Source organism: Oncorhynchus kisutch, linkage group LG24, assembly GCF_002021735.2.
Source record: "Oncorhynchus kisutch isolate 150728-3 linkage group LG24, Okis_V2, whole genome shotgun sequence".
Taxonomy (NCBI): Eukaryota; Metazoa; Chordata; class Actinopteri; order Salmoniformes; family Salmonidae; genus Oncorhynchus; species Oncorhynchus kisutch.
This window is the reverse complement of record NC_034197.2, coordinates 35,121,228-35,145,597: the sequence shown is the minus strand read 5'-3', so window position 1 is coordinate 35,145,597 and position 24,370 is coordinate 35,121,228. Positions and strand designations below refer to the sequence as shown.

General features: G+C 41.7%; 1 protein-coding gene across 6 annotated transcripts in view; it reads right to left on the bottom strand.

Moving 5' to 3' along the window:
* Positions 1–24,370, bottom strand: part of LOC109869082 (GRIP1-associated protein 1) — a 114,858-nt gene that overhangs the window by 41,763 nt on the left and 48,725 nt on the right. For all 6 annotated transcript variants that reach the window (XM_031804076.1, XM_031804077.1, XM_031804080.1 and 3 more), the window contains 2 exons: positions 24,111–24,227; positions 22,724–22,817 (listed from right to left, as the gene is read on the bottom strand). In XM_031804076.1, the coding sequence (XP_031659936.1) occupies positions 22,724–22,817; positions 24,111–24,227 (211 nt within the window). The remainder of the gene's footprint in view (positions 1–22,723; positions 22,818–24,110; positions 24,228–24,370) is intronic.

The window sequence follows — 24,370 nt, the reverse complement described above, 5'->3', positions numbered from 1 at the left end:
CTTTAGGATGTTTTTAACATAAATCTTCAATAATGTTCCAACCGGAGAATTCCTTTGTCTGTAGAAAAGCAATGGAATGCGAGCTACCTCTCACGTGAACGAGCCTCACGAGCCTGTGGCACTCTGCCAGACCACTGACTCAAAGAGCCCTTATGAGCCCCTCCTTTCCAGTAGAAGCCTCAAACACGTTTCTAAAGACGGTTGACATCTAGTGGAAGTCCTAGGAAGTGTAACATGACCAATATCCCACTGTATCTTCAATAGGGAATGAGTTGAAAAACAACCAACCTCAGATTTCCCACTTCCTGGTTGGATTTTTTTCTCTGGTTTTTGCCTGCCATATGAGTTCTGTTATACTCACAGACATCATTGAAACTTCAGAGTGTTTTATATCCAAATATACTACTATGCATATATTAGCAACTGAGACTGAGTAGCAGGCCATTTACTCTGGACACCTTATTCATCCAAGCTACTCAATACTGCCCCCAGCCATAAGAAGTTAAAGATTAGCCAACCTTTGGTGGGATTGCCTTGCTTTTATTGTTCCAGGCTATGTTTGACATTTTTGTCACCCGTGAAGACTGACAGTAAACACCACAAGTAGACTGCCTTTCATTGCTATAATACAGTACAAAAATGCTACGCTCTTGACGTTAACAAGTCACCCTCATCTTCATGTGATTCTAGTAAGAAATGTACTTAATAGGAAAATAAATACAATAGAAATACACATCAAAAAGCTATACTTGAATATAGCCTAGATGTACTTCATCTCCAATCCCATCTTTCCTTCTAGTACTAGTGCGGGGATACTCATTAAATTAAATAAATAAATCAAATCTGAGTCAAACTAGGCAAGTCAGTTAAGAACAAATTCTTATTTACAATGATGGCCTACCCCAGCCAAACCCTAACGACGCTGGGCCAATTGTGCGCCGCCCTATGGGACTCCCAATCACGGACGGTTGTGATGTAGTGACGCCTCTAGCACTGAGATGCAGTGCCTTAACCTGCTGCGCCACTCGGGAGCCAAATGCAGAGCAGACTGCCATAACACAAAGTGACACAACATCTGCAACACCGACTCACTGATGCTGTAAGCCCAGCTTGAACCAGAGATGGAAGATAGACATTCTCACCTTCCTTTAACTAATGATACCTCCTGTTCAGAATCAAACACTGTTATTCTACTTTGCTCTGGTAAGGTTAGAATTCTACAGAACACTGATAACACATCAAAGATCTCTCTAATAGGTAAGAATGGCTCTTTTCTTGAATCATGGAAACCTTCCAGCTCTTTTCGTCCCATAAGAGAGGTTTGCTGCAGAAGTGCACTGAGATGCCAGCATGGCCATGCTACTAGTCTCAGTGGTCCTGGTGCTACTGAACTGCTGAAGCAACACAGTGAGCTATGGCTGCCAGCCACCTCAGAGGCACTACAACTAACTGCAGCCCAGCCTGCTCTCAACTCCCACAGGATGAGAGTGGGCTAAGTGGAAACACTACCAGGAGGTATACAGGCTAGATCTATAGAAACAATGATGCCCTGCCTGTTGAAAGTGTACAGTGTCTTCAGAAAGTATCCATACCACTTGAATTTTCCCTAAATGTGTTGTGTTAAAGCCTGAATTAAACATTTTGTCACTGGCCTTCACACAATACCCAATGATGTCAAAAGGGAATTATGCTTTTCAAAATTATACGAATTAATTAAAAATGAAATGCTGAACTGTCTTGTCAATAAAGACTGTCAATAAATATTCAACCCCTTTGTTATGGCAAACCGAAATAAGTTCAGGAGGACAATTTAACAAGTCACAGACTCACTCTGTGTCCAATAATAGTTTTTAACAAGATTTTTGAACGACTACCTCATCTCTGTACCCCACACATACAGATAATTGTAAGGTCCCTCAGGCTAGCAGTGAATTTGAAACAGATTCAAACAAATCCACAATGGATTTCCAATGCCTGGCAAAGAAGGGCACCTATTGGTAGATGGGTAAAACTGAGGATGGATCAACAACATTGTAGTTACTCCACAATACTAACCTAGTGAAAAGAAGGAAGACTACAGAACAAAAATTATTCCAAAACATGCCTCCTGTTTGCAACAAGGCATCAGACTTTGGGAAATTAATAAACCTTTCAGCAGGACAATAACCTAAAACCCAAGGCCAAATCTACACTGGAGTTGATTACCAAGAAGTCAGTGAATATTCCTGAGTGGCCGAGTTACAGTGTTGACCTATATCTACTTGAAAATGCAAGACCTGAAAATGGTTGTCTAGCTATGATTAACCAATTTGACAGTGATTGAAGAATGAAACAAATAATAATGAGCAAATGTTGCACAATCCAGGTGTGAAAAGCTCTTAGAGGCTTACCCAGAAAGACTCATCTGTAATCGCTGCCAAAGGTGCTTCTAACATGCACTGACTCAGGGGTGTGAAAAGCTCTTAGAGGCTTACCCAGAAAGACTCATCTGTAATCGCTGCCAAAAGTGCTTCTAACATGTACTGACTCAGGGGTGTGAAAAGCTCTTAGAGGCTTACCCAAAAAGACTCATCTGTAATCGCTGCCAAAAGTGCTTCTAACATGTACTGACTCAGGGGTGTGAAAAGCTCTTAGAGGCTTACCCAAAAAGACTCATCTGTAATCGCTGCCAAAGGTGCTTCTAACATGCACTGACTCAGGGGTGTGAAAACTTAAGTAAATTAGATACTTCTTCTGTATTTCCTTTTCAATACATTTACAAACATTTCTTATTACATGTTTTCACTTTGTCATTATGGGGTATAGTGTGTAGATGGGTGAAGAAAACAACAATTTAATACATTTTGAAATCAGTCTGTAACACTGCAAAATGTGGAATATGTCAAGGGGTATGAATACTTTCTGAAGGCGCTGTACGTGTCGTTTCGTGTTATGGACGCACTACATTACACATGTCGTTTCGTGTTATGGACGCACTACATTACACATGTCGTTTCGTGTTATGGTCGCACTACATTACACATGTCGTTTCGTGTTATGGACGCACTACATTACACATGTCGTTTCGTGTTATAGACGCACTACATTACACGTAATTTCGTGTTATGGGCGCACTACATTACACGTAATTTCGTGTTATGGACGCACTACATTACACATGTCGTTTCGTGTTATGGACGCACTACATTACACATGTCGTTTCGTGTTATGGACGCACTACATTACACATGTCGTTTCGTGTTATGGACGCACTACATTACACATGTCGTTTCGTGTTATGGACGCACTATATTACACGTCGTTTTGTGTTATAGACGCACTACATTACATGTCATTTCGTGTTATGGATGCACTACATTACACATGTCATTTCGTGTTATGGATGCACTACATTACACGTCATTGTGTTATGGACGCACTACATTACACATGTTGTTTCGTGTTATGGACGCACTACATTACACATGTTGTTTCGTGTTATGGACGCACTACATTACACATGTCGTTTCGTGTTATGGACGCACTACATTGCACATGTCATTTCCAGTGATAAATCATTCATCTACAAGAGCAGATCTATACAATGTTCACTTGTAACAACTTCATTATTAAAAATGACTTTCTGTGTGGAGCAATCCCATGACATTGTTTCCATTAACAGGTTCAGAGAAAATAAATGAGGCTTTGGGAAAAAGAAAGGATGCAATAATCAACACGCTTCCCAAATTGATAAAGCACCTACTGTGATTTATCACATCCAATAAAACATCGACCTGTAGGCTGCTTCATTCTAGAAGGTTGGGCGTTTCTGGAGTTGTCCAAGCAGAACAAACAGTGTTGGATGAAAAGGTTAGACAGTGGCCTACGTCACACAGCTGCAGCAGTGGTGTACAAGACGAGGGGGTTACAGACTGCAGCAGTATAAAACTTCTCTAGCAGGGAAGAGCACTTAACCAGGAGAGGAATCTAGTCTACGAATAAACTCCCTGTCCACACGACTGCAGCGCAGACCTGACTGACTGCCCCATTAACCAACTCCCATAATCCCTAGTACACTCCATGTCTCTCTCGCTCCATCTCTCTCTCGCTCCATCTCTCTCAATTCAATGGGCATTATTGGCATGGGAAACATGTCTACATTGCCAAAGCAAGTGGAATTGATAAAAACAAAAGTGAAATAAACAATCAGAAATGAACAGTAAACATTACGCTCACAGAAGTTTCAAAAGAATAGAGATATTTCAAATGTTATATTATGGCTATTTGTAACCTTTGTGCAAACGGAAAATAAATAGACTGATAAATATAGGTTGTATTTACAATGGTGTTTGTTCTCCACTGGTTGCCCTTTTCTTGTGGCAACAGGTTACACATCTTGCTGCTGTGAAGGCACACTGTGGTATTTCAACTAATAGATATGCAAGTTTATCAAAATTGGAATGGTTGAAAAAAAATAGTGTGTCTAATCCGAGGGTGTAACTCAGTGAGGTGGTGAGAGTAGGCAACAACACAGGCTGACCCTGTTTTGAGGTGTTTGAGCACCTGGAGGACCTCCTCTGCCACTTTCATGTCATCAGACAAGGTGACGATGACTTTTTTTCAGGGTCTTGTTTGTCAGTGCAGACTATACAGCTGCCTGTTGCTCAAGATGGCTCTCCAACATGTCATACGTGGAGTTCCATGTTGTTGTGACATGGTGTATGAGCTTGTGGGTCAGTAGCTGTAACATTTCTTACTTGGTCTTAAGCACATGAGTGGCTGTTGGGCTTTGGTGGAAAAAGGAAACCACCTCCCTGATCCTCCCAAGGAGGCGGTCCATCTGGTTCACTGAGAGTTGGCTCCTGTCCCTGACACACCAGGGTGATGCTTTAAATGTGTGGCCATGCTCGATGTATTTCCATGATCAAGTCAAGATTTCTTGTGGCACAATGCCTACACACCATAATGGTCTTGTCCACCACCCTTCTTCCGTCATCATATTTGACAGGGAAGCCAAAATGCTCCCATACATGAGACTTAAATGAAGCGGGAGGCTTTTCCAGTTCTTCAGCTCCTCCGCTAGCCATGGCTGTCACTGCTCTTTAGTCTTCTTGGCTTTTTGCAACGCGAGCATCCAGGATTGATTCGTTGGGATTCAATAGGCGTGAACAATACACACAACTGCTTTAAAAAAAAAAATCTATTCAACCTTCAGGCTTCAGAGTAAAACACAGCACACATATGTCTTGTGTTTATCTTTTCACTGCAACTCTACATCGAGATTTAGAGAATTATTACTTTAAAAGTAACCGCGGCAGTAAAACTGTATTACACACTATGATGGTTAAACTTAACAATTGATCCACATTCGGGCCGAACCGTGGGGGGTGATCCGTACGGATCACGGATCAACTACGGTCCGTTAAACCACTAGTCAAGAGCTACAAGTTCCTCAGTGTCCACATCACTGAGGAACTATCATGGTCCAAGCATACCAGAAGGCACAACAATTACTTTTCCCCATCAGGAAGCTGAAAAGATTTGGCATATGGGCCCTCAGATCCTTAAGAGGTTCTACAGCTTCACCATTGAGAGCATCTTGACTTGCTTTAACACCGGTGGATATGGAAACTGCTTGGCATCCGTCCACAATGCGCTACAGAGGGTAGTGAGAACGGTACAGTACATCACTGGGGCCAAACTTCCAGTCATCCAGGAGGTGTCAGAGGAAGGCTCTAAAAATTGTCAGAGTCCAGTCACCCAAGTCATAGACTGTTCTCTGTAGTACCGCACAGCAAGCGGTACCGGAGCACCAAGTCTGGGACCAAAAGGCTCCTGAACAGCTTCTAACCCCAAGCCATAAGACTGTTGAACAGTTAATCAAATGGCCACCCGGACTATTTGCACTGACTCTCTTGCACTGGCTCTATGAACACTCACCGGACTCCACCCAAAACCTCACACATACTCCACTGACACTCCAACACACACACACACACTGCTGCTACTCTGTCTATCCTGATTGCCTAGTCACTCTTACCCCTACCTACATGTACTTATTACCTACATTTCTTCAACTGCCTTGTACCCCTGAAAATCAAATCAAATGTATTTATATAGCCCTTTGTACATCAGCTGATATCTCAAAGTGCTGTACAGAAACCCAGCCTAAAACCCCAAACAGCAAGCAATGCAGGTGTAGAAGCACATTGACCTGCACATTGACTTGGTACCGGTACTCCTTGTAAATAGCCTGGTTGGGAGAGTAAGCATTTCACGGTGAAGTCCACACCCGTTGTATTCTACGCATGTGACTAATATGACTCTTCATCGCTCTCTAACAATCACAATTCAATTTATTGTCATGAGAAACATATGCCAAAGCAAGTGAAATATAAAAAAAAAATAATGGAAATGAGTAGAAATTAACAGTAAACATTGAAAAGTTAAAATAATAATAGGCATTTCAAATGTCACATTATTGATGATCTCCATTCGTCTCTCGCCCTCTGCCTCCATCGCTAGACCGCTGTCTAACACATCAAGACATCTCTATTACACCAACTGGTCACTCCTCAAAACTCTTAAATACAGTGCCTTCAGAAAGTACTCATACCACTTCACTTATTCCACATTTTGATGTGTTACAGCATGAATTCAAAATGTATTAACGTTTTTTTCTCACGCATCTACACACAATACCCCATAATAAACATGCTATTAGAAATGTTTGCAAATTTATTAACTTCTTATGGCTGCAGGGGCAGTATTGAGTAGCTTGGATGAAAGGTGCCCAGAGTAAACTGCCTGCTCCTCAGTCCCAGATGCTAATATATTAATATTATTATTAGTATTGGATAGAAAACACGCAGAAGTTTCTAAAACTGTTTGAATGTCGTCTGTGAGTATAACAGAACTCATATGGCAGGCAAAAACCTGAGAAGAAATCCTAACAGGAAGTGGGAAATCTGAGGTTGGTCGATTTTCAACCCAGCCCCTATTGAATAGACAGTGGGATATTGGTTGTGTTGCACTTCCTAAGGCTTCCACTAGATGTCAACCGTCTTTAGAAACTTGTTTGACGATTCTACTGTGAAGTGGGACCAAATGAGAGAGGAATGAGTCAGAGGTCTGCAAGCAGTCACGCGCTGGTCACCCGCATTTCACATGAGAGGTAGCTGCGTTCCTTTGCTTTTCTGAAGACAAAGGAATTCTCTGGTTGGAATATTATTGACGTTTTATGTTAAAAACATCCTAAAGATTGATTCCATACATCTTTTGACATGTTTCTACTGACAGTAACGGAACTATTTGACATTTCGTCTGCAACTAGGGAACGCGCTTCATGACTTTGGATTTGTTTACCAAACGTGCTAACAAAAGTAGCTCTTTGGACAAAAATGGACATTATCGAAAAAAACAAACATTTAATGTGGAACTGGGATTCCTGGGAGTGCATTCTGATGAAGATCATCAACGATAAGTTAATATTTATGATGCTATTTATTACTAATGTAGACTGCACAATATGGCAGATATCTTTTTGGCTGCTTTGTTGTCTGTCTGAAAGCTGTACTCAGATTATTGCATGGTTTGCTTTTTCCGTAAAGCTTTTTTAAAATCTGACACAGCAGTTGCATTAAGGAGAATTTTATCTATATTTCCATGTCTAATAATTGTATTTTCATCGACATTTATAATGAGTATTTCTGTAAAATGATGTGGCTCTCTGCAATATCACCGTTTTTGGAACTAGTGAACATAACGCGCCAATGTATACTTAGATTTGTTTTATATAAATATGAACTTTATCGAACAAAACATACATGTATTGTGTAACATGAAGTCCTATGAGTGTCATCTGATGAAGATCAAAGGTTAGTGATTAATTCTCTCTCCATTTGTGCTTTTTGTGACTCCTCTCTTTGGCTGGAAAAATGGCTGTGTTTTTCTGTGGCTTGGCTCTGACCTAACAATTGTTTGTGGTGCTGTCGCTGTAAAGCCTATTTGAAAGCGGACACCATGGTGGGATTAACAATAAGATGCATGCATGTTTGAGGAATTTTAATTATGTGATTTCTGTTGTTTGAATTTGGCGCTCTGCACTTTCACTGGTTGTCATATCAATCCTGCTAATGGGATTGCAGCCCTAAGAAGTCAATAATCAAATACAGAAGTCTTCACACACCTGAGTATATACTTTGTAGAATTACAGCTGTGAGTCTTTCTGGGTAAGTCCCTAAGAGCTTTCCACACCTGGATTGTGCAACATTTGCCCATTATTCTGTTCAAAATACTCAAATTGATTGTTGATCATTGATAGACAATCATTTTCAGGTCTTGCCATAGATTTCCAAGTAGATTTAAGTCAAAACTAGCTCGGCCACTCAGTAACATTCAGTCTTCTTTGGTCTTGTGTTTTAGGTTATTGTCCTGTTGAAAGATGAACTCATCTCCCAGTGTCTGATGGAAAGCAGACTGAACCAGGTTCTCCCGTAGCTCCAATCAGTCTCCTTTTTATCCTGAAAAACTCCCCAGTCCTTAACGATTACCAGCATACCCATAACATGATGCAGTCACCACTATGCTTGAAAATATGGAGAGTGGTACTCAGTAATGTGTTGTATTGAATTTGCCCCAAACACAACGCTTTGTATTCAGGACAAACTATCAACAGATGTCTGTTGTTTTTTTACCCATCTATCAACAGGTGCCATTCTCTGCCAGGCATTGGAAAACCTCCCTGGTCTGTGTCGTTGAATCTGTGTTTGAAAATCACTGCTCGACTGAGGGACCTTACAGATAATTGTATGTGTGGGTTACAGAGATGAGGCAGTCTTATTAGGGCTTGTTAAGTAAATGTTTTCTCCTGAATTTATTTAGGCTCGCCATAACAAAGGGGTTTATTACTGGAGGTATTTCAGCTTTTCATTTCTGGCCGGGGGGGGGGGGGGGGGGGGCGTTCTAGCAGCTCCTCAGGGCGGGCCGGGTGCCTGCAGGATGACCTCGGTTGTCAGTTGAACAGTGCTTCCTACGACACATTGGTGCAGCTGGCTTCCGTGTTAAGAGGGTGGGAATGAACACTTTACTGTAGAATCATTCACACACTGTTAATGTGTGGAGAGTTTGGGGCTCATTACCCAGCAACCACTTCCACAAGCTGTGTAAGATTCCTCAGACAAGTGAATAAAATCACAAAGGAAAGTAGGTTGGAAAATTGATTAATTAAATAACTGTCAACATGTACATTACCATTAGCTACAAGAACATGACGTTATGGCACTTAGTTGCTGAAAGGACTATGTTACGATGCATGGTGCAGCAGAGCAGACAGGCAGTGTGTGTGTGCGGGTGTTGACCAGGTAGGCAGCCAGGCACTAACATTACTGGGTGCTCCTCCTGTCCCGTTGCTGCCTGCGTCTCACCAGCAGGGCTGAGCAGAGGGCTGAGCAGAGGGCTGAGCAGAGGGCTGAGCAGAGGGCTGAGCAGAGGGCTGAGCAGAGGGCTGAGCAGAGGGCTGAGCAGAGGGCTGAGCAGAGGGCTGAGCAGAGGGCTGAGCAGAGGGCTGAGCCTGCTGCTGCATTATTGAAGATGAGTGTTGGGTTCACTGAGGCATGTCTGCATCCTGAATCATTTACATCCTGCTAATGTCAGCTCTCATCTACCACCAACGCCTTACTGCCTAGCTACCTTAAACAACATGCAAATAAGCCAAATCTCAAGTGAAAACCAAAATTCTCTCTTCAAAGACATCGGCTAAGAATGTATTTTTTTCTCCCCCACTTCACCCCGTTGTTTACGCAGTCTGACAAGTCCAGGGAACAGGAGACCTTCAACCTTCAACCACATAGCACCACAATATTGGAAGATGACGGCCTTAACAGAATCTAGCCTGGCATTCCAATGTTAAATCATTCAGTCGTGAAAGGAAAACCAGGAGGAGAGCACACACAGAGGAGAGAAGGAAGCCACATCTTATATGCGGAGGATGGAAAGTCCAACCCACTTCCTCTAAATGAGGATGACTATGTTAAATAATGACCTCTTATTGTTAAAACCAAGGTTGTTACAGGGCACAAGAGGTACTAAGGATCCTACCTCCACCACTCTGCAAACTGGAGTCAGCGTGTGCCCGCACGTGCACGCCAAGCACTGTCCCTTGAGAGATGAGCACAGACTTCTTTATTAGGTCATATCAACCTCCACTCATCTCTGAGCTAGAAAAACAGCACTACTGACCATTGGACTTCTAGGCTCAATCCCAATAACCTCCTGTAGCCCTTCCCCTCCACGTTGCGTGATCCAGCATCAAGTCGGAGTGGTGTTGAAAATTCAACATTGAATGACAGGTCGTGCCTTTTCAGGCCTCTAGTTGACCCTCCAAACGATGCGAATCGCCAGACTTCCTATCAAGTGGTTATCAAAACTCCCATAAAGCTCTATGAACCAAGGATCTAATGTTGCTTCAGGAAGATGGCTGACAAAAATACTTGAATGAAAGCAAATATAAGTAATTATAACTTAATAACAAATTGAAGATGGCGCTGTACTAGATGACCGCTAGCTCCGACCAAACTTAGCTTTTGTTTATTTTTTTATATATTTTTTATTTTTTATGTATCCGCTGTCATTTCTTACAACCGAGAATAACTTTGAACATCAGATTGGCAGTTACCTCAATTCTGGTTTTAACTTCAACTCATCTGTCCTGGGCTCGGTCTGTAATTCCAACTTTTCGGGCTACCCAAGAGGAAATACCGACATCACAGAGGCAAGAGAGGGGGGATCCTGGTGAGATTAAGGCGAAGGAAGAACTGGAAACCTTTTCCCCCCATTCTATTGGCCAATGTACAGTCAGTTGATAATAAGATGGATGACCTCAGATCGCAGATTTGCTACCAACATGACTCTCGAAACAGAAATATTCTCAGCTTTTCTCAAACAAGCCTCTCAGACAATATATGGGACTTATTTGACTTGTTCCTGTCCTCTGCCGTAGCCTCAGGGTTGTCTGCGGTACCCCTGTTCTTTAGCTATCCAACTCTATGGATTCTTCATTCACTGTCCCGACAGGACAGTGGAGTTGGGGAAAATCGATGGGGGAGGGGTTTGCCTCTTCATCAACAACTGGTGTGCTGACTCGAGCAACGTTGAAGTCTTGACTAACTGTTCACCGTCTTGGAAAACCTTATGGTCAAATGCCAACCCTTTTACCTCCCGAGGGAGTTTTCAGCTGTTATTGTGACTGTTGTATACATTCCACCTCAAAACAAGAAACATAACAAGCTGGCATTAAAGGAACTGTATGAGGCTATAACCAAGCAGAAAAACGTACATCCAGTGGCTGCTTTACTGGTTGCCGGCGATTTTAATTCTGCTTCATTGAAAGGCGTGATGCCCAACTTCAACCAACATGCCTCCCTCGCCACTAGGGGAGATAAAGACTACCGTTAATCTACCCTCAAGCAAGCATACAAGGCCCTCCCTGGTCCGCCATTCGGGAATACAGATCAGGTACTCCTGCTTCCTGTTTACAAGCACACGCTCAAACAGGAATTACCCCTGACTCGCTCCGTCGAGAAATGGTCTCCAGAATCAGAGATTATGCTACAGGGCTGCTTTGCGAGCGCTAATTGGAATGTTTCGGGACTCCACCAATAACATCGACGAGCAAACCACCTCCGTCACCGGCTTCATTAGGAAATGCATCAGTGTTGTTGTCCCCACAGTTAAGGTTCGCTAAACTAAAGGATAGGGGTACTGCAGACAACCCTGAGGCAACGGCAGAGGACAGGAACAAGAAGTCCCGCTACGACCTCCAGAGTCATCAAACGACAAAAGGACAATATAGAAGTAAGGTGGAATCATATTACACAGGCTCTGACGTCCACCGCATGCAGCAGGGGCTACAGCCGATTTCGAATTAGAAAGGAAGAGCCAGCCATGATCTGCCCAACACTGCCTCTACTAGACAAACTCAATGCAATTTATGCTAGCTTTGACATTAACATAGTGCAGAGTGTGAGGGCTGCCACCAACCCAGAAGATTTGGGTCCGAGCGAGATCACCGATTGGTTATGGCACACAACTCCATCATCCCAGACCCACTCCAATTTGCATACCAACAGATCCATAGACGACGCAATCTCAACTGTACTCCACACTGCCCTCACCCACCTAAATAAGAGGGTGTGTGCTTAGTCACTTCTTGTACTCCCTGTTCACCCATGACTGCGTGGCAACGCACGACTCAAACACCATCATCAAGTTTGCTGACGACAAGACGGTGGTAGGCCTGATCACCAGTGACAATGACACAGCCTACAGGGAGGAGGTCAGAGACCTGGCAGTGTAGGGCTGGATCAACCTCTCCCTCAACGTTAGTAAGACCGAGGATCGTGAACTACAGGAAACTGAGGGGCGAGCACACCTCCATCCACATTGACAGGGTGGCAGTGGAGCGGGTCGAGAGCTTCAAGTTCCTCGGTGTCCAAATCACTAAGAAGGCGTGGATCCACCTGAGGTCCTCCATTATCAACCACCCTCCAACTTTTCATTACATCATTTACAACTACTGTTGTTGTCATTATCTGCTAAGAAAGTTTTCTTGCTCTATCATACTGGGCACATAATATGAAAGATACACAGATTAACTAAAAACACTAGCACTGCAAACACCCATTTTCCTTCTTCGTCCCCCTGAGACTGGCTGCCTGTTGAGAACAAGTAACAGGCCGAACCTCCCACCCACACAGCAACCACCTCCTCTATATATTCCACACACCAGAATTCAGTATTTGATCCTATGATTGCCATCTGAGTGCACAAAAAAAATCTTTGAAAATAAATTAATGACACAACTGTACCAAAAACTATTGAAGTTTATGTGTTGAAATCTTAAATATTGGCAGGTTGGTTTTCACAGCTGTTTCACAAGGTGTTCATTATTAATAAGTTGTAAGGTATCCTTTGATGTTATTTATTTTGTTCCACATTATTCATTGTTGTATCCTAGGGCCTACAATAGATCCATATATATTAAACTACAACGGTGTACTAATGAGCTATGAGATTTAAAAACAAACCATAAGAGGACTAGTGAAATTATATTATTTCAGTGTAGACAAGGGAAGGGCAGGTTAAAATATAAACATGACAGCCAGACAAGCCAGTGTATGAATCAAACGGATTTGCACATGAATGGAGTGGGAATTAGCTGACTTCCTGGTCTGCAAGGTAAGTAACTTTAATGTGTCAAGCAGATTGCATGTTTTCTCTGCCATTTCCAAAACATAGCAATATTTAAGACATGGATTTCATGTTGTAATGTAAACACGGTAGCCAAAAGTAATTTGAAGTAATGTTTTCATTTCATTAGCTAAACAAAACCTGTATAAACAGTAAAATTGACGCGGAAATCAGCCTTGTTTGCATAGCAATGATGAAAAGAACGTCATTGTGGCTGTAATGATTTCCAAAATTTGAATCATTAGGTCATCCCACCGCTGATATAGCAACGGACGCTAATAGTTTATCGAATCCCATTGCGACGTAGAGGGGGGCATTATTTGGCATGACAGGCCCTCAAATCCTCAAAAGGTTCTACAGCTATACCATTGAGACCATCTTGACTGACTGCGTCACTGCTTGGTATGGCAAGAGCACTGACGTCAATTGCATGGCGCTGAGAGAGTGGTGCGGACAACCCAGTACCATCACTGGGGCCGAGCTCCTGGTCATCAAATCTGACTCCAACAGGCTCCTGAACAGCTTATCCCCATGCCATAAGACTGCTAAATAGCTAACTAAATGGCTACATGAACGATCTGAGTTGACCTTTGCATTTTATTTTTGGACTGCACACAGGGCCATACATACTATGCACACATACTCCAACACACATACAAACAATCCATCGTTTGCTCTCACACACATAACATACACACACATTTACACTGCCTCTACACACACCCAATCACATACAATCATCATATACGCTGCTGCTACTCTGTTTATCATATATCCTGATGCCTAGTCACCTCACCCCTATACATATCTACCTCTATCACTCCAGTATCCCTGTCACCTCACCCCTATACATATCTACCTCTATCACTCCAGTATCCCCGCACATTGTAAATATGGTACTGGTACTGACCCTATATATATATATATATAGTATGCTTACTTTATCGTGTTCTTCGTATTTCTATCTTGTGTGTTTTTGTTCTACCTTGTTATTCTTAGTATTGTTGGGGTTAGAGCTTGCATTTGACTGTACTTGTGCATATGACATTCAAACTAGAAACTCGAATCATGCAACAACAAAAAAAGTACAGTTAAGAGGAATGTGTTAGTTAATGTTGAGAAATGCATATTTACGGAAATAGCTTTTTAATTACTTTTTAATAAGCTAGCTGTCTAGCTAACATTAGCCAACTAGAAAAACATTTAGCTTGCTGTATAGACGTTTCACATTTGTATGAATGTGTTGTATAATGTTTTAGGGACTCCTAAGCAAACCAGTAAACCAGGCTGTCATCTTGTGAAGTCTAGTGGATGTAAATAATCTATCCATCTAGCTAGCTACCTAAAGCATTTACTGCAAATTTAATGTACAATTGTGTAAGCTTGCCAACCCCTATCACAGAGTGATTCCATGAAACTTATGTGATTGGTTAAGCTAAATTTTACTACTGAACTAATTTAAGTTTGCCTAAGCAAAGGGCCTGAATACTTGTGCAACGACTATATTTTAGGTAAGAATGTTAAAATATACATTACATTTTTCTTCCACTTTGACAAGAGTATTTTCTGTAGATTGTTGACAAAAAAAAATCAATTTCGATCCAACTTTGGTACTACTTTTTCAAGCCACTGTATTGGCAATGTCTTTCCTTTGGCAAACTAAAAAGCACTACCACTGTTGAAAGACAAGTTGAGACCTACTTTGATCTGCTGTGGTTGCTTCTTTCTTTGTTTTGAGTTTTACATCTAGCACTAGACTGTAGTATTAGCAACAGTCATCAAAATTATTAAAATCTTTTAAAAACAATTGTAATAAATGCAACAGTTGGACAATGAACAAAGAAACTACACATTAAGATTTTTTTTACATCCATCAGATATTGACTGAATTATAGGTATTACATTTATTGTCAAATCTCATATTTTCCATATTTTGTGTTAATAAAGAAAATGATCTGCATAAATACTTGGGGGATTTGCAAATATTAATAAATTAACATAATGGAGTGGAATATGGCTTCAACCACCAAAAACCTGCTCTTTCTAGCCTTACTCACATGCACCGTCTAGACTGCCTCACTAATTATGGTTGTCATGTTCTGATGCATAATTTAACAAATGTGTCAATAACAGGATACCCTCGGATTAAAAATCAACAGGCTTGGCTCTAGATTACACTAATCTATAAATACTTTACATTGTTTGCGAGATCAGACATAATATCACTAAAATCCAAGGGTTAATTTTCGGGAAGTTGTATTCATTCGTTGCATCTCATTTGTAAACAACCTTATTAAATAGTGATGCACCGATATCACATTTTTGGGCTGATACCGATGTATACCGATATTTTAAGATAATATCGTCCGATTCCGATATGTTCAGCGATATATCTTGCATGCCTAGCATTAAATTGTAAATTTTTTTAGTTCCACATAAAATAAAACACCATGAAAATAACGTTATTTCTTCTCTTTCTTGTGAGTCTCGAGACAATGCATTAAATCCCAGACAAACTACTACAGCGACTGAAATGACTGCAACACGTAAAGAGCTGCAGTTAGTTTCAGAATGGGTGGCAAGGAATAAGTTAGTCCTAAATGTTTCAAAAACAAAAAGCATTGTATTTGGGACAAATTATTCACTAAACCTGAACTAAATCTTGTAATGAAAAATGTGGAAATTTAGCAAGTTGAGGTGACTAAACTGCTTGGAATAACCCTAGATTGTAAACTGTCATGGTCAAAACATACTGTCACGGCTCCTCCTCTGCAGTGCAGGGGGCGGTTCCTCCTGCAGGCAGAGGAGGGTCGTTAGTGACTGGAGTCACCTGGGCTCAGGGTATTTAACCTGCTCCTCCAGGTATGATCCTGTTAATGTACACAAAGAGCTGACATTAATAATATGCATGTCAATCTCTCCTGGCTCAAAGTGGAGGAGAGATTGACTTCATCACTACTTATATTTATGAGATGTATTGACATGTTGAATGCACCAAGCTGTCTGCTTGTACTACTGGCGCACAGCTCGGACACCCATGCATACCCCACAAGACATGCCACCAGAGGTCTCTTCACAGTCCCCAAGTCCAGAACAGACTACGGGAGGCGTACAGTACTACATAGAGCCATGACTACATGGAACTCTATTCCACATTACTACATAGAGCCATGACTACATGGAACTCTATTCCACATTACTACATAGAGCCATGACTACATGGAACTCTATTCCACATTACTACATAGAGCCATGACTACATGGAACTCTATTCCACATCACTACATAGAGCCATGACTACATGGAACTCTATTCCACATTAAGTAACTCATGCAAGCAGTCAAAAAACAGATAAAAATACACCTTATGAAACAGAGGTGACTGTGAAGAGACACAAACACAGGCATAGACACAACGATGGGCATAGACACAAACACAGGCATAGACACAACGATGGGCATAGACACAAACACAGGCATAGACACAACGATGGGCATAGACACAAACACAGGCATAGACACAACGATGGGCATAGACACAACGACGGGCATAGACACAAACACGGGCATAGACACAAACACGGGCATAGACACAACGATGGGCATAGACACAAACACAGGCATAGACACAACGATGGGCATAGACACAAACACAGGCATAGACACAAACACAGGCATAGACACAAACACGGGCATAGACACAAACACAGGCATAGACACAAACACAGGCATAGACACAAACACAGGCATAGACACAAACACAGGCATAGACACAAACACAGGCATAGACACAAACACGGGCATAGACACAAACACGGGCATAGACACAAAGACGGGCATAGACACAAAGACGGGCATAGACACAAAGACGGGCATAGACACAAAGACGGGCATAGACACAAAGACGGGCATAGACACAAAGACAGGCATAGACACAAAGACGGGCATAGACACAAAGACGGGCATAGACACAAAGACGGGCATAGACACAGACACAGACACAGACACAGGCACAGACACAGACACAGACACAGACACAGACACAGACACAGACACAGACACAGACAGACACAGACACAGGCGTACACATAGACATGGATTTTGTGTTGTAGATATGTGGTAGTAGTGTCCTGAGGGCACACAATGTGTTGTAGATATGTGGTAGTAGAGTAGTGGCCTGAGGGCACACAATGTGTTGTAGATATGTGGTAGTAGAGTAGTGGCCTGAGGGCACACAATGTGTTGTAGATATGTGGTAGTAGAGTAGTGGCCTGAGGGCACACAATGTGTTGTAGATATGTGGTAGTAGTGTCCTGAGGGCACACAATGTGTTGTAGATATGTGGTAGTAGTGTCCTGAGGGCACACAATGTGTTGTAGATATGTGGTAGTAGAGTAGTGGCCTGAGGGCACACAATGTGTTGTAGATATGTGGTAGTAGAGTAGTGGCCTGAGGGCACACAATGTGTTGTAGATATGTGGTAGTAGAGTAGTGGCCTGAGGGCACACAATGTGTTGTAGATATGTGGTAGTAGAGTAGTGGCCTGAGGGCACACAATGTGTTGTAGATATGTGGTAGTAGAGTAGTGGCCTGAGGGCACACAATGTGTTGTAGATATGTGGTAGTAGAGTAGTGGCCTGAGGGAACACAATGTGTTGTAGATATGTGGTAGTAGAGTAGTGTCCTGAGGGAACACAATGTGTTGTAGATATGTGGTAGTAGAGTAGTGGCCTGAGGGCACACAATGTGTTGCAGATATGTGGTAGTAGAGTAGTGTCCTGAGGGAACACAATGTGTTGTAGATATGTGGTAGTAGATTAGTGTCCTGAGGGCACACAATGTGTTGTAGATATGTGGTAGTAGAGTAGTGGCCTGAGGGCACACAATGTGTTGTAGATATGTGGTAGTAGAGTAGTGGCCTGAGGGAACACAATGTGTTATAGATATGTGGTAGTAGAGTAGTGGCCTGAGGGCACACAATGTGTTGTAGATATGTGGTAGTAGAGTAGTGTCCTGAGGGAACACAATGTGTTGTAGATATGTGGTAGTAGAGTAGTGTCCTGAGGGAACACAATGTGTTGTAGATATGTGGTAGTAGAGTAGTGTCCTGGGGGAACACAATGTGTTGCAGATATGTGGTAGTAGAGTAGTGTCCTGAGGGAACACAATGTGTTGTAGATATGTGGTAGTAGATTAGTGTCCTGAGGGCACACAATGTGTTGTAGATATGTGGTAGTAGAGTAGTGGCCTGAGGGAACACAATGTGTTGTAGATATGTGGTAGTAGAGTAGTGGCCTGAGGGCACACAATGTGTTGTAGATATGTGGTTGTAGAGTAGTGGCCTGAGGGCACACAATGAGTTGTAGATATGTGGTAGTAGAGTAGTGTCCTGAGGGCACACAATGTGTTGTAGATATGTGGTAGTAGAGTAGTGTCCTGAGGGAACACAATGTGTTGTAGATATGTGGTAGTAGATTAGTGTCCTGAGGGGACACAATGTGTTGTAGATATGTGGTAGTAGAGTAGTGTCCTGAGGGCACACAATGTGTTGTAGATATGTGGTAGTAGAGTAGTGTCCTGAGGGAACATAATGTGTTATAGATATGTGGTAGTAGAGTAGTGTCCTGAGGGAACACAATGTGTTGTAGATATGTGGTAGTAGAGTAGTGTCCTGAGGGAACACAGTGTGTTATAGATATGTGGTAACTGTATTGTAACGTTTTTAAAACTGCCTTCATTTTGCTGGACCCCAGGAAGAGACTGCCTTGGCAGCAGCTAATGGGGATCCATAATCAATACAAATAGACGCAACAGAAAGACAATGTATTCCATTGAGCCCATTTCAGCCATTACCGGGGTGTGTTTGCCAGGTCATTATAATCATTTCCACGGTCGTAGATCTAACGGGGAAAAACAGCAGGCGCGAGCAAGAAGAGTATGAAAGAGTCGCAGGAGTCAAATGAAAGCAATCAATCCATGCGAGATTTAAATGACAAGAGGATTCTGCACCCCTCCGTCAAAGGAAATAGACAGATCTTCAGGTGGTTGGGTCATGCGCGTTGCTAGCAGTACAACTCAATCTCCTTTTCTCTCAGATTCATTGAACTGGGTTATAGAAGAGGAGCACACAAAAGAATGCATCAGTCAAAGTTAAAAGTGAATTTGAATACTTCCAAGATTTAAGCTAAATATTCAAAGTTTAAGCATAAATGTCAATGTGAAATGAGCTTTAGCATTAACACTAACACCGTAGCATTTTAGAACATGGTGTAGAGTAAAACACATTGCTTGGTTCAGAAATCTTGCCATTGTCCTTGCATCTTTCACCTCATATCTGTACTCTCTATGCCATGATTAACTTATGACACATTTCAACAAACAAGCTCTCTTTTCAGTATCATGTAACTAAGACTTGGCCTATATAAAAAAAAAAGTCTTAATAATTCAATCAATCATTGCAGTAGTTACGGTTAAGGGGCACAGCATCTACAAAGAAAACGGTAATGATGAAAATATCCTCTCTAGCATCGCCAACAGGAGGACCATTATGAAGATCAAGAGAAAACATCCAAGGGTGAACGAGAGCTTTATTTGAGAGTGAACTACTTCAATGTTTTTTTGCTAATGCTTTCCTAAACTCATGCCCTGGAGTGTGCCCTCTGAGTGCAGTGCAGCACAGCCCTATCACGGTGTTAAAGGCCTTCACGAAACTAAAGCCTGATGATATCATTGCGCTTGAGTGCCTGCAGAGCTCACAATAAGGACGGCATTCCGACAGAGACCCAAGTCACTGAAGACAAGTCCAGGTGGTGAAACTGGGTCAGTCTCTATTGAGCTTATGGTCCGTTTTAAAGCCCATCTACATCAGTTTAACGTGAAATGTTGCTATGGTTGACGTTTTGGATCTGCGAAATATGCCGTTTCGATTTGAATTTCTGAAACTGTCTTTACTACCTAGCCAGTAACACCACAGCTAGCATACTTAGCATAACTTTATTATGTTTCACTGTGCTAATCATTCTAAAAAAAAGTGCTTGAATTTAATTCTGAATAGATTTTCTTGTAAACTCTGCCAGTTTTATATGGTAATGGAGCTCCATTTACCTCTCCACTCTACATAATGCCTCACGGACGTTAAATTAGCACGGATAACACTTAGAACGGAACTTGTGCTATTTTTTTTTTTTTACCTTTATTTAACCAGGTAGGCAAGTTGAGAACAAGTTCTCATTTACAATTGCGACCTGGCCAAGATAAAGCAAAGCAGTTCGACAGATAAAACGACACAGAGTTACACATGGAGTAAAAACAAACATACAGTCAATAATGCAGTATAAACAAGTCTATATACAATGTGAGCAAATGAGGTGAGATAAGGGAGGTAAAGGCAAAAAAGGCCATGATGGCAAAGTAAATACAATATAGCAAGTAAAATACTGGAATGGTAGTTTTGCAATAGAAGAATGTGCAATGTAGAAATAAAAATAATGGGGTTCAAAGGAGCAAAATAAATAAATAAATTAAAATTAAATACAGTTGGGAAAGAGGTAGTTGTTTGGGCTAAATTATAGGTGGGCTATGTACAGGTCTGATCTGGTCGAGGACAACAGCAGAACAGGGTGCAGAGGAATCTCAAATACCCAGCCAGCCGAACCACCCTGACCTTATTAAAAGAAAAAAACTAAATGTTAAGCAGAGCCCACAGCTTATCATGGAGTTAGTAGTTTGAACAGAGAGCTGTTTCAAGTGTATCTGAGCACTCCAATAGTGGCAAATTTAAAATCGAATTACCGTAAAATGTTAAACGCCAAATCTCAAATAGCCGCCTGTACCTTTTAATAGCCAAGCAATGGCAAACATTTCACCAAATAAACGCGCTGTTTCAAATAAATGCCCTGTCTAAATGAATTATTTACAAAGTCAACATGAATTACCATTAATTGTTTGTTACACTAAATAATTCAGTAATGACAAAAAAATGATGCCATTTTAAATCCCCAGTAAGAAACTGCTAGCCATGGGCTACTAACAGCTGAGCACTGCTAGCTAACTGGCAACCATAACAATCAACTTTGAGAGTACAGACCCCTAGAAATCGGCCGATCAACCTCTAAGAACTGCTGAATAAGCACAGTCAAGGAAAATAATTATTCTGTCAAGGACATTGACTCTATTTAGAAAAAAATTAATATACTAAGACATGATAACCGTGACAGTGTGTCAATGATAACACATAAGTGTTGAAGAAATTGCTGGAAGGGAATGCTGGAATTAAACAATTAACTATGCAAATGAGCAAAAGCTGTGTGCATTAAGGAAATAGAAGCCTGGCTGAAATAGAAGCCTGTCTCTAAAAAGTATCTGTTGTGTTCAGTGATTTAAGCACATAAACTTCAGGGATATTAATTTAAATTTTACGGAATAATAAATAGGAACAGAAAAGCATTTAAGAGTGGATTATAAAAGCAATACAGTGAGTCAGGTTCAAATGTAATAATATAATTGAATAAATCCCCCACTGTGAATAGGTTATTTACGGTGAAATACAATTTCTACTTTTGCCCTCGAGACATGAAACCAGATGTACTGGAATAATCAACAGTCAAGTCTAATCTTTAACTGCCCTTAGTCTTTTGCTTCAACAGTCATAACCATAAACTCACAACTTGAAAAATAAATTGCACGAACAGCGAAAATACACTGTTACTTCCTAGTTGGGCTACATTTCAGCAGACAAAATGAAAGTAAATCTTAACTGGATTTAAAACTTACATTGCCATTCAACAGACAAAATACTCAGCAAAATATGTAGTTATACAGTTAATTCGGAAAGTATTAATACCCCTCGAGTTAGTCCACATTTTCTTATGTTAGTCGTATTTTAAAATAGATTGGGGCGAAGGTTCACCTTCCAACAAGACAACGACCCTTAGCGCACAGCCAAGACAATGCAGGAGTGGCTTCGGGAGAAGTCTCAATGTCCTTGAGTGGCCCAGCCAGAGCCCGGACTTGAACCCGATCAAACATCTCTGGAGAGACCTGAAAATAGCTGTGCAGCGACACTCCTCATCGAACCTGACAGAACTTGAGAAGATCTGCAGAGAAGAATTGGAGAAACTCCCCAAATACAGGTGTGCCAAGCTTGTAGCATCATACCCAAGAACCCTTGCTGTGAACCCTGGCTGTAATCACTGCCAAAAGGTGTTTTTATACATTTGAAAACATTTATAAAAACCTGTTTATGCTTTGTCATTATGGGGTAGTGTATAGATTGATGAGGGGAAAAAAAAAACATTTCAATCCATTTTAGAATAAGACTAATAAAATGTGGAAAAAGTCAAGGGGTCTGAAAACTTTCCGAATGCACTGTACTTAAAGTAGCAACAAATATTAGCATTTCTTGAAAAAGAACGGTATTGAAAAACCATCCTGTGGCTATTTCAAATTCCCCCTGGTATACAGTATATACAGTATATCGCCCAAGCTCAGAACGTTACCTATCCTGCTGTCCATGACATAGGTCTCGATGATAGAACTTTTCTTACAGATGTCATCAGCCATGGAGGAGCAGCTGACCTCTAGGTGTTTGACCTGCAAGCACAGTAGAGACATATTAGATGCACCAGAACCACAGGAATACATACATACTGTATACAAAGCACCCGTCACAGCTACCAGCATGTACCAAGTCCATCAATCATCTCTCACACAGAGCGAGCGGTCGGGTGGGCAGGCAGGCAGGCAGGCAGGCAGGCAGGCAGGCAGGCAGGCAGGCAGGCAGGCAGGCAGGCAGTGTAAGAATATAACATGATCTCAGGAAAAAATGTCCTAGGATGCAAAACAGCCAGGCCAAGGCACGGAAACAGCAAAGCATGAAAACAAGCAAAAGGTTCCCGTTCAGTGCAGGTACAGACATATTCTGGTGCATTTCAAAGTGATTTAAAATCACCAGTAAAAGATGGCATCACAATTTCATTGGGAAATAAATCAATTCTAGTGGCCCAAAAATAAGGATTCATCACTGCCGCAGACTCATAAATTGCAGAGAGGAACATTAACCTTATTCCACAACTTTCTTTCATGTCATCTCATTCTAAAATCATGGCCATTAATATGGAGTTGGTCCTCCCTTCGCTGCTTTAACAGCCTCCACTCTTCTGGGAAGGCTTTCCACTAGATGTTAGAACATTGCTGCGGGGACTTTTAGCATTTAGCCACAAGAGCATTAGTGAGGTCGGGCACTGATGTAGCGCAATTAGGCCTGTCTCGCAGTCGGCGCTCCAATTCATCCCAAAGATGTTCGATGGGGTTGAGGTCAGGGCTTAGTGCAGGCCAGTCAAATTCTTACACACCAATCTCGACAAACCATTTCTGTATGGACCTCGCTTTGTGCACGGGGGGCTTTTTAAAGCTGAAACAGGAAAGAGCCTTCCCCAAACTGTTGCCAAAAAGTTGGAAGCACAGAATCGTCTAGAATGTCATTGTATGATGTAGCGTTAATTTTATACCCGTCACGTGTCGCTGAATTAGCCAAAAAAGGGGTGTCCACATCATTTTGGCCATGTAGTGAGTATATATAGATGATAGTATGGTATAGAGTAGTATAATAGTATATTGTAACCTGGGTGGATCGAGCCCTGAATGCTGATTGGCTGACAGCCATGTTATATCAGACCGTATACAATGGGTATGATAAAACATGTATTTTTACTGCTCCAACTAAATTGGTAACCATTTTATAATAGCAATAAAGCACTTTAGGGGATTGTGATATATGGCCAATATACCACAGCTAAGTGCTGTGTCCACACCTCCGAGCCCTTGCTGCTTATGTATACACTAGTATTATATTATAACTAAGTATGAATAGCGTAGAGATTATACCTTCTCCTCCAACATCCACTTCTCCTGCTGCACCCCAGCCAGCCTCTGGAACAGCTCCCCAACCTCATCATCAGACAGGTCAGCAGGCCGCTGGGACTGGGGGCTGCCACTGGCGGACTGAGGACACACAGGACCAGACAGCACTGTTACACCTTCCCTACATGAACTTAGAGACAGAGTCAGACGGAGCGAGAAGCTTATTTTGTGCAATCCGTTTATTATACTTCTCTTTATCAGTGACTGGGAGCTTGACAAGTCTA